At 33.6% G+C, this 11,920-nt stretch overlaps 2 protein-coding genes across 2 annotated transcripts; one reads left to right on the top strand and one right to left on the bottom strand.

Moving 5' to 3' along the window:
• Window positions 1–3,331: 3,331 nt before the first annotated feature.
• On the bottom strand, window positions 3,332–7,439 carry LOC115710329 (uncharacterized protein At4g15545). The gene is made up of 10 exons (XM_030638698.2): window positions 6,912–7,439; window positions 6,352–6,420; window positions 5,382–5,435; window positions 5,213–5,276; window positions 5,052–5,126; window positions 4,471–4,725; window positions 4,196–4,241; window positions 4,021–4,099; window positions 3,788–3,921; window positions 3,332–3,707 (listed from the first exon to the last, which is right to left on the bottom strand). The coding sequence occupies exons 1-9, from the start codon at window positions 7,215–7,217 to the stop codon at window positions 3,829–3,831; spliced, it is 1,041 nt and encodes a 346-aa protein (XP_030494558.2). The 5' UTR covers window positions 7,218–7,439; the 3' UTR covers window positions 3,332–3,707; window positions 3,788–3,828.
• A 2,972-nt stretch (window positions 7,440–10,411) lies between these two features.
• On the top strand, window positions 10,412–10,978 carry LOC115709606 (salutaridinol 7-O-acetyltransferase). The gene has a single exon (XM_030637741.2). It carries the CDS (start codon window positions 10,412–10,414, stop codon window positions 10,976–10,978), a length of 567 nt encoding a protein of 188 aa, XP_030493601.2.
• The last annotated feature ends 942 nt before the right edge of the window (window positions 10,979–11,920 follow it).

Genomic DNA, 11,920 nt, shown 5'->3' with positions numbered 1-11,920 from the left:
TATATGGAAATTGACAAGGGAAATTTGATTTTCTATACTTAGAAAATTAAAAAAAAATTTCCCTAAACCAAAAATTTAAAATCTAAAAAAACTATTCCTTTTTTTTCAAAACCCCAAAAATACCCCCCTCACAATATTCTCTCTCTCTCTCTATGCATCATCTCTCTCTCCCTCTATCTCACCCCAACCGCCCACCCTCACCTGAACCACCCTCACCCACCCACGTCAACCCCAACGCCGATCACCACCCTCACCCCCGTCGACCACGACCCCAACCCCTCCGACCCCAACCCCATGCCCGAAAGAGCAACCCCAGTCCGACCCCAACCCGTCCGACCGTCTCTGAAACTTTTTTTTTTCCTGCGATTTGAGAGAGGGAAGAAGACAGAGGTCCGATGGTCGGACCTTGGGGTCCGATGGGGACCGTCTTTTAAATTTTTTTTTTTTCTGCGATTTGAGAGAGAGAGGAAGAAAGAGGCGGACCCATCGGACCCCAAGGTCCGACCGTCTTTTAAATTTTTTTTTTTTTCCTGCGATTTGAGAGAGAGAGGGGAAGAGAGAGGTCCGATGGTCGGACCTTGGGGTCCGATTGGTCGGACCCCATCGGACCCCATGGTCCGACCATCGGACCTGGGGTGTGGGATTCTTGGGACCGGCCGAGATAGAGAGAGAAAGAGAGATGCTGTGAGAGTTTGGGGGTATTTTTGGGGTTTTGAAAAAAAGGTATAGTTTTTTTAGGGTTTAAATTATTGGTTTAGAAATCAAATTTTTTGATTTTCTAAGTATAAAAAATCAAATTTCCCATTGACAAAATGATATGGCAAGAAAAAAGAAAAAACACATTGTTTTACTTAAAGATAAGAGGAGCTCTGGGATTGCAAGAAGAGCGGAGTTGAGTTCAGAATAGCTTAAGAAATGGAGTTCAGAAGGCAGAACAGAAAAGAAAGTGCGAGAGAATACGTGGCACCAATTCCCACCTACAAATAGAAGATCCCAACATTCAAACATGAAAGGATTCTTGATTACACTAGCTCTATCAATACTTTACTGAATTGCTTCTTCGAGAGTAATCTTTTCTGAGATCGTCGACTAAAAGGAGAACCACTACTAATTTAAGAGAAATTGAGTTATAAAACGGAGTTCTAATATTTTATTGAGATAATCCTAATGTAAAAATTTAAGTTACTGTTGAACTAATTTTCAACCACAATAAAGTTTTATTTGTAAGGTAAAAAAAAAAGGTTGTTAATTAAGGATAAATGCTAAAACATAGACCTATGTATATATGGGATTATTTAAAGTTTCCACTTTTATCTTCTCCTTTTAAATTATCTTTATTTATATATGTTTCTAGTTTCTACTATTGGAGAAAGAAAAGGATCAAATAGAAGCAAACATGTACTTTTGTTCTTCTTAGAGATTACATAATCTTTTATTATCTTAAAAGATTCCTGGGTAGCTATCCTATATTACCTAAGCTAGTATCAATTTAATTATGGAGAAACTCAAAAACGACAAATTTAGAAATATATATTTATATATATAATATACACACACCACACAAAAAGTGAATTTTTCAAACAGATTATTTGGTGATTATTATGTTTAAATTTGTCCAATAAAATAATATAATTCCTCTTGTCACAAAAAGTACATTAATTTACAATCTCTACTTCTAATAAATTAATAATATTTATAATATTCATTATATATTTAATTGTAAACCTTGAAGGCACATTTTTAGTGATGCATGAGATGCTTTCTTTGCTTCTAGTGGATATATATTTTTTTTTTAATCTTTATTTTTCTCTGCCTATTTTCCACAAAAAAAAAAAGTGAAAAGAAAAATAAAGATAAGAGAAGAGATTTGCAGGCTGGTACTGATCAGTATCAGGTGCCTAAGCTTTCTATTCTTCTTGATGGCCAATATTGCCTTCTCTTCCATCCCACTTGCATGTGAATAATTTTTTTATTTTCTCATTTTGGGTTTAAAATTATGTATATTTAAACTAATTAAAAAGACCCAAAAAGAAAAAAATTGAAGAGGTAGAGTTGAATAGAATTTTATTTTAATAGAGAGACAAGAAATGATTGTCTCAATTTTTAAGCAAACTGATTCCACTAATTGATGATATGTATTATGTATTCCTTTTTGAGTCTTCATTACAATAACTACAAGACAAGAAGTGATTTAAGTATCACATTAGAGAAGCTGATGAAGTTCTTATTCAACTAATTTTCTTGTGTAAAATAATTTAACAAATTAAGTATAAATAGGAGCTGAAATTCTTAATGATGAATATTTAGTTGTTCCTTGTCAATAATTTACCAAAATAAGTAAAGATAGGAACTGAAATTCATTCATAATAATAATAATAATGGAGTTGTCAATGTAATCTAAAAATGAATATAAGGTAGATATTGAGGCATAAGATCAAAACAGCAATCTTCTTGTTTTCTATCAATTACCACTACAAAATTATTCTGGTTCTTATAGTACACTCCTTTGTTTCAACTCACCATTCCAAGATCCTACTTTTATAGATTTGTTACACTTTGAGATACAGGGCATTTTCCTCTTCTTTAACTTTTCCCACTAATTCATAATCCTGGTCTTTTCCAAGTTATCACAATAACCATGGCAATTGGCAACCAAAATAAATAAGTGTCATAGAATTAACCAGTCAAATCAATTTATATCATTGAAGATCAATGTCTTTGAATTTCAAAAATTACATGATTTAATCAATAATTTCTTCATACTTTTCTTTTTTCAAAGTCATATTGGCCAACATTCATATATGCAATAGGGCACATGGTATGACTACCGTACAACAAAATCTAGCATAAAATAAAAAGCTCTTTATTCCCTGTCTCCAACTCGAATCAAGGCATTGCATTTTTAAACGTTTATGTTATTATTATATTAGATTTTTCGTACATCCAAACAAACAGGAAAATGATTTCACTGTTAAATCAAGGACCAAAAAATTTCTACTATCAAACCCTTTCAAGTGTCACTTACTTAGATTGTATTGTACATTTCTGCAGAGCTATCAATTTTTGTACAAACATCTCTGTCTTTTTTCTTTCTTTCTTTCTTTTTCAGCATCAACAACTAATTTAACTAAAAGAGACTTGGTACAGATTCAGTTCAGAGCATGATTTTAAGTGACCTTGTCAATGTTGCAAACCACAAGTTTAAAGTGAAAAGATGCTAATCTGAAGACCCGAGCCGCCGATATTCAATATCACAATCAAAACTTAGCCTGAATTACTTTAACAAATGAATAGATGAATTGTATCTTGTGTGTGTATGTGACAAAGAGAGTGAGAAAGAACAGAACATGACTGATGTTGAATATGGTTCTTTTGTACATGCAAATTCAAGAATGAAAAACTTTCAAAAGGAAAATGCCAATAATTGAACCTTTTTGGGTAACCCAGCAGGTAGTGCGAAAAAATAAAGCCATTATGTACAAAGCATACCTGCACTTAACGATACATATTAACGAAGCTTACAAAACCATACCACAGCTTTTGAAAGGGAAGAAGACACTAGTTAACTTCAGCAAACCAAGTACACCATAAATCATCCATTTAAAGCAACCGGGAATGAGTTGATCCACGACGTTTCAAACAGCAATTCATAACTAACTTTTGTGCTCATGGCCCTCCATGTGCTCGCCTTGCTGGAGCTCTGTTGCCTGCAATTCCATAGTTGTACAGGATGAAGTTAACGTTACTTACATGTGCACAGAAACACAAATTTGGGAGAGAAACGTACCACTTATTTCAAACCCTTCCAACTGACAAATACTTGAAGCATTACTGGATATTGCGATTAAGCAGTCCTTGAAATAATAAATAAAGATCTTGGTTATCTGTGCCAAATATTTCCTCTGCTTTTCTTAAGGTGTCCTGGAAAAATATAAGAACCACCACCACTAGTTAAGCAACCAGTCTAAGATATCCAATTGCATCATCACAGAGCATAATTGCAAGGATTCAACAACATACCTCCCTAGTTTGCTTTTGAGCATTTAGCTCCTTGATATTAGCTAGAAATGCACTGAACTGCTCGTATGAGAGCCGACTCCTACAAAATAATCAAAACCGTTCATCAGCATGTGAAGACATTTTTTAACATTCTAGTAAACCACCCATCATACATTGCACAATTAACAGAACCTACCGGGCTTGACGGAAGAACTCTTTGCCATCAATTCGTGGAGTGCGCCCTGCACAAGTTAATGTATAAGCACAATTAAAATATGGTCTAAGAATATCAGTAACATTGACTAGATTTATCATTAGAAAACAAAATAGGTTTACTTTGCATTAATAGAAGGATAAACCTGTGTACAATGCAAATAGGATATAAGAGCACTCAAAAATAATAATAAGTCAGTGGAGTTATAATCCAAACTATTATAATAGTAGACAATGATAACTCGTAACAATGCAAACCTGGCAATCCACGACTACGAGGAGGAGAGTTTGCTGCTGAAGACTGCTGGCTAGATGGGTACCAAGAAGACAGAGAAGACCGTGAATCATATGGCAGTTTTGTGGGAGAAGTGGCACCAGAGGTTTGATGTGGAGATGTAACCGCAGAATATCCTCTAGGAGACCCAGTTGTGGAAATAATTTTTGGAGTTCCAGTAGGAGTAAGCCGTGGAGTAATATATGAAGTCATGGAAAACCTGTTTCCAGAATTCCTTGCTGTAGACCAAAATATTAGGCTTATTAGCCTTGATTGATAACTAAACAAGCTCTGATATTGTGTTAATATATTGAAACAATAATCAAATAACTAATAGTAAATACAGTGATGGTTCAGTCTAACTCCTTTTCTTAACTTTATTTCAGTCTAACATCCAATAAGTATACAATAGATGTTTTGGCTATTATAGCCTAAGGTGTAGTCTAAAAAGATGAGGTACAACTAGAGAAACGATAAACTCAAGAACAGCTTTGTGTTTGCATCAAGGAGGCATTAATATAAGAAATGAAAAATGATGTGCAATCATGAGAAATAGTTCATATACCTTCATCACTAGAGTATCTCGTGTCAGTAGAGCCACTCAAGGAATGTACTCCATTGTAGCCATTTGTCACTTCATCTGTAACCACAAAAGACAACAATGAACAAAGTGGAGCCAAGGAAGAAAGCAATGAAAAAGCTTATCAGTAGAGAGACTAGCAGTACCATTATCAGGATATGCCTTAGGGACTGACTGGTCACATGTCCCAATGTCAACAGTTTGGACTGGCTGCAAGAACAAAATTTCATAGCTAATGAGTTTCAAGTGAGATTATCATCAAATCGTAATTAGAATAAAGATAAGCATCTAGAATTTGTCACCAAAAAATCTTACAGATGAATTTTCATCATTTAGGGACTGCATTAGCTGCCTCTTGAATGTCTCCAACTGTAATAGAATTCAAAAATAATATTGCATAAAAACAACATCAAAGAAAAAAAAAATGATAGCTGTGCAGAATGAAAAAAATCCAAACTGGAAGTTATTAAAAGAAAATAAAAAAAGGAACCAATTGATAAATAAAGTCAAACTCAACACAGAACCTTCACTTCACTTCACTTTGCTAATCAAATATTTTGCGGGCATTTCTTATTTCCATTTTCCAATACATACTACAAATCTCATATAGCCTCTGGTTTCCATAACATGTGATGAAACCTTTTTTTTTTTCAGAAACTAGCTTCCCCACCTAGCCCTATGGGAGCTAAGAACTATAGCAATTGCTATGTAAGAACCTATGAGTAACTCAAACCTCAGACCTTGTGGAGCAAACCACATGCATGACAACATTTGAGCTACCTCTTCCTCTTGGGTGTAACATGTGACGAATTGCTACGCAAACTTATTTAGATGTAAAATGTCTTCATAGGTAAATGGAGTCCTTTACAGGTTCACTGTTCCTTAGGTTAAGTTTAGTAGCCATACGATTGTTAGCAGCAAGTCTCTTCATAAAAGAAAATACCATAAAAATATGAACTGATGACAAATTTTCACGAACACTAACAAATTTTGAGGGCACTTCATATTTCCATCTTCCAATACATACTACAAATCTCACATAGCCTCTTCTTTCCATAACATGGGACAAAACCTTTTTTTTTTCAAGAAACTAGGTTCCCAACCTATAAGTGACTCAAACCACATGCCTTACAACATTTGAACTACCTCTCCCTCTTGGATGTAGCATGTGATGAATTGCTATCCAAATTATTTAGATGTAAAATGTCTTCATTACAGTAAGTCTCTTAAGAAAAGCAAATACCATAATAATATGAAACGATGAAAATTTTTCATGAAAACTAACCTTTGCTAAATCACGGCTTAATTTCTTTGTAGTCATTGCCAATGAATCCCGTTCCTTGGAGAGTCTCATCTGCATAAAGAACAATATATATAAGCAAAGCTGCTCCAAGTTCTTAACATTCATTACAAAAAATATCTTATCTTTATCAAAAGCAACCAAAGAACAATGCTTTTATGTATAATGTGCATAAAATGAAGTCCCTAATATCTTCGAATTTCAAACAATGTAGTATCAAAGCACAGAAAATTTTCCAAAACTAACTTCACCAATTCCCTTGAGAAAGGACAAAAAAAAAAAAGCCTTCACCAATTCCAGTTCAAAACTTGTCCTCCCAAAATTCAAAATCAACAAAACCCTAAACCCCTCCCCAATTTGTTTTCTTCCCCTTTTTAAATTTCAATCTCGAATTACACACGAACCAAATTCAAAATACTAAACCCTACCTAGCTAAATCTCCTCATTTCTCCTCTCAGAAAATCCAATAAAACCCTAAATATATCAAGACCCATGTCGTAAGGCATCGAATTGAAGAAGGAAAAAAAAACAAATCTTTATCTTACATTGTCATCGAGGGCAGCCTTCAAACGCAAATCAGCATCATTTTGGTTGAGTTGGATACGAGAAAGCTTATCCTCGAGGTCAAAAATGATTTTATCCTTCTCGTAAAGCTTCTGCTTCATCCTCCCCACATCGGTCTCGAGTTTCGATACTCTCGAAGCTATAGCCATGGAGGTAATCTTCCGAGCCAGATCCAGCTGGTCATAAGGATCCGTGGGTATGACCGCCAATATCTCGTCCGATAGATGAAAATCCGGTCCACCACCGCCACCGCCACCGCCGTTACTACTTCCACTGCTCTGCGACATTATATCCTTGTCTCTCTCTTCCCCTTTCTCTCTCTAAATATATATATATAAAAATAATATATACAAATAAATTAGGTTTAAATTAAGGTGGTGGTGGTTGTTATTGTGTCGTTGAAGAAGTACAGTGGGACTAGAGAGAGAAGAAGAAGATGAAGAAGAAGAGAGACTTTCTTATTTTTTTATATTTATTTAATATTTATTATTTATTTATTTGAAAAGAAAATTCCCACTCCTTTTGCGCTCTCTTTGGAAAGTTGTTTTTTATTTATTTATTATTTTTTTTATGGGCTAAATTATAAATTTTGTATTTTTTTTTTTTTTTTTTTTTTGTGCTTTGTGAGGTTGCTTTCTTAGTTTGAAATTTGAGGAGTTTTCCCTCCAAATATCAATGAATAAGTCCACAAAGGACATTCAATAAATCAAAAAATAAAGTAAAATCTATAAATAAGTCTACAAAGAAAGAACATTCAATAAATCAAAAAGTAAACTAATCAACATTTGTCTTGGAAAAGTAGTGAGAGGGTAAATGTTCTTAATTTCTTTCTTATTTTTCTTTTAAAGAAATTTCATCAATATTAAAGGCACTAAATCAAAGATAACCACAAGTCATACAAATAAAACTCATCACTCCAAATAATTAGGCAAATTCATACTTTGAACAAGGCGAAAACAGTCTAAAATAAATGGCTCATGCGAATACAAAGTAAGAGATCATGGAGCGAAGTAAAAGCTTTCATCCACGTGAGCGGTGAGCCACATGGAGCGTAAAAGAAGCTGCCACCGGAGTTGCAGCTGAACATAAAATCGGTATGGTAGCAATAGAGAGCACGTGCCCAAGCCCCACCATTCTTGTCTCCGATTGACGAACAAATTATAAGGACCTAGCTGCAACGCCTCTTGTAAAAGTATTCTATTAGTCTTCAAAACTGACCACATCACATCAACAGTCCCCACGGGTTGAGCCTCTTGGTAACTCGAGAGATAGTTCAAAGCCTAAGGTTCAACCATGTCATCCTTCAATAAGTGATCAAGTGTCTCTTCAATGCCAAATTCTCCAACAAAGCTATGGCTTTGGTATTGTTGCTAGGAATGAAATCGGGTACCTAATTGAGGGTGTTACACGCTTTTATTTGGGAGTGGTTAGACCTGAGTTAGTAGAGACGATTGGGGTTCGTGAGGCATTAAGTTGGATCAAAGCCAAGGGATGGCAGCATGTGACACTTGAATCCGACTGCTTGTTGGTCATTCAAGCAATCCGGAGCCCTGTGAGAATGATTTATAGCTTCGGTTCAGTTATTCAAGAGTGTAAGGCTTTACTCTTGCAATTGGGTAATGTTTTAATTTATGTTGTAAAACGTTAAGCAAACTCAGTAGCTCATTCATTTGCAAGAGCTTCTAAATTTTATCCTGGTCGTGTTTTCAGCTTGGGAGGTGCCCCAACTGAGTTGTTGCTGGTAGGAGAGATTAAAGTTTAATAAAGTTTCTCATTATTTTCTTAAAAAAATTATCTCCAAAGTTCACTATATTCAATTCACTTAGTAATAGTATAGCCCCTTTTCTTTTTGAAATGGAAAATAGTAATATAGTATTGCCAACAACAAAAAGAAAAATAAAAAGTGATTAGTTTATCCATAAAACTTGCTACCAAAACTAGAGTTAAAGGAATTAATGTTGAACATTATTACTGCCTTCTAAGGCTTTGGTTTGTTATTGGGATGCTCTATTTGCAGCTCTCTTTGTTTGTAATCTTTGTTTTGTCTAAATGAATTCTTTCTCTTTTCTTAAAAAAAATGAAACATTTTCATAAGTACTTAAAAATAACAAAAAATTATAAACCTACAGATCTACAATTATTTTTAATATTTTTTACAGATTTTAACTATTATTTTTTTTCGTTGTTATTACATAAGCAACATGATTGTTTTATGAAAATAAACAAATAAAAAACTTTTAATTAAATTGTAACAAAAAAAAAAATTAGGTACTTGATATAAAAATTTGTCCATCACCAAAATTTATAATTACTAAAGTGAAAACTCTTGCATCTAGCCTACCCTTTCTTTGCTCCCAGCTGTATAGCACTCCTAATTTTTATAAATATCACTTTACTTATATTTTAGAAAAATATCATTTTTGACATAAAAATCACACTTTTTCTATTTATTATTTTGCCACTTATTTGAAAAAAAAATGGAATTTATATTTATATTTTTTTATTATTTCTATGTTTTTCATTTTTATTTTATTTTCTTTGTCAAATATACAAAATTTATATATAATTTTATGTGAAAATCTTAAATGTTAAGTTGCATCTGTTAGAAATATGTTTGTCATTACTTAAACAAAACATAAAATAAAATTTAATTTTATTTAAACCATTAAAAACACATAAAGGCCCTGTCCAGCCCGGAAACCTGGCGCAATTTGGCCCACATAGCCGGCCGACAAGCATGGAATAATTGCATTAAGCTGATAGGCATGACAATGCAAATACAATTAATTAATTTTTAAAACAACTATTAAGTATAATCAAATTACAATAATACACTAACATATGTTAATGCAAAACAAATTTAATTTTATTTATTGAAGCTTCAATAAACTAATCACTCCATACAAAAATATTATATTTGACAATGACAAAATCAAAAAATATATTAAAAAAAAATAATAATATAACATGTTCTCTAGACCCCGTATTAAATTAATAAATTTGATTGGCAATTGTAAAGCTTTGTTTCATTAATATAATTGTGTACATATATAATATGGTATTCTTATGCATAATGCATTGTTAAATTAATCAAATAATAAGCTTTAACTATTTTGTTCAACATTTTGTGTATGTAGAATCTGTTAGTACAGCACTTTGACAAATTCAATAAATTCAATACATATAGAATGCTCAACATGTATATTTGAAATTACATACTCAAATATTTTTTAAAAATTTTGTTAGCGGTATTTGTTATATTTGTTATAGTTAAATTTTAAAAAATTTCAAATAATTTAGAGTACCGAAAAACAAAATTTATAATATACAAATTTATCATACAAAACACTGTCATAAAAAAAATATATATATTTCAATTATGTGTTTTTGAGCACAAAGATTAACAATATCACTCCTATATATATAGATTTAGAATTATAACATTATATACATGAATTATCACATACTTGGTCTTGATAAAATGGAAAAAATCATAAAAGTTGAGATTATATCAAGAGATATTGTAAAGCCATCATCTCCAACTCCCACTCATCTTAAAAATTACAACCTTTGTCTTTTGGATCAATTCTATCCCGAATTCCATTGTGGCATAATCCTTTTCTACTCCTCACCACAAACTAATTACCACCAAAACGACAACCAAAACTATTGTCGTACACTCAAGAATTCATTGGCTGATACCTTAACCGACTTTTACCCCATAGCTGGTAGATTCAAAGACACGTCATCAATCGATTGCAACGACCAAGGCGCTTGTGTCGTTCAAGCCAAAATCAACTCCAGCCTATCTAACTTTCTCGGCGGCTTGAGCCAGCCGAGCTGTAGTAATAGTGTCCAGAAAAATTTGAAGATGTTTATACCGAGTTTGGATTCTGTAACAATGGAATCGGCTTCGAGTTCCATTCTTATCGCTCAACTCACTGAGTTCGAATGTGGTGGAATCGCGATCTGCTTCTCCCTCATGCACCGGTTCTGCGATCTTGCATCGGTCGTCGTTTTTCTCAGATCTCCAGAGAAAAGAAGATGAAAACCTCAGACCTAAACAGAGAGAGTTTCTCTCGTGTGGAAACAGAAAGAAAAGAGTGAATTAGAGAGGAAGAGAGAAGTGAGAGGATCTGTTCGATCCTGAGTGAAGAAAAAAGAAAGAGAAAGTTTGAGAGAGAGAGATTGTACATACCTGGTTTTGAAGAACTGAGAGCTACCAGACGATACATGTGTCTTGGAGCTCAGAAACTTGATGTAATCATCGATCTTGATAGTGGATTGTGGCTGATCTTTCTCTGAGGCAGCTCACCAAGGACGTAGCCCCAATTTCAGGGGTGAACCTTGTAAAACTCTCTGTGTTTGTTATCTCTCTCACCCTAATCTCTGCACTTGTGTATTGCTTTATTTTCTGCATAATTTTCTTCAGGAATCTGCTCAAAATCAGAGTTGATTCTCTCTGATTATCCCTCACCATTGATAAACTTTTGCCCTAAGTTTTCTTTGTGTCCTTCGAAGGTTGTTCAGACATAAAGATCAATATTAGTAAAGTAAAAAAGGAACAATAAAACAACATATAAAACCTAACACGTGTCAATTGTGTGTGAACCTAAATTCAGTGCAAGAAAGGTCAAAATTGACCTTGTGAAATAACTTGTGTGTGTGAGTTGTGTAGGATAATTCTGTAAATTTCCTACAGTGGTATGAGAGCTGGTTTCAACAGCAAGAAAGACTCACAGGAAGGGAGAAGAAGGTGATCAAGATTGAAGGAAATTGGGTTTTGAAGGAGAATCTTGATCAAGAGGGAGTTTGAATGTTCAAACTGTTATTCTTTCCCTTAACAGAAAGTTATTTTCTTTTCTGAATTTACTAACATGAGCAATATCAAAGTTGACATTGACAGGTTTGATGGATCTGGAGACTATAGAATTTGGAGAAGGAAGATCAAGTCATTACTTGCACAACAGAAGCTGCTTAGAGTGCTAGA

The sequence above is a fragment of the Cannabis sativa genome, chromosome 3, assembly GCF_029168945.1.
Source record: "Cannabis sativa cultivar Pink pepper isolate KNU-18-1 chromosome 3, ASM2916894v1, whole genome shotgun sequence".
NCBI classification, from domain to species: domain Eukaryota; kingdom Viridiplantae; phylum Streptophyta; class Magnoliopsida; order Rosales; family Cannabaceae; genus Cannabis; species Cannabis sativa.
The sequence above is the reverse complement of the archived record's forward strand: the minus strand, read 5'-3'. Positions and strand labels throughout refer to the sequence as shown.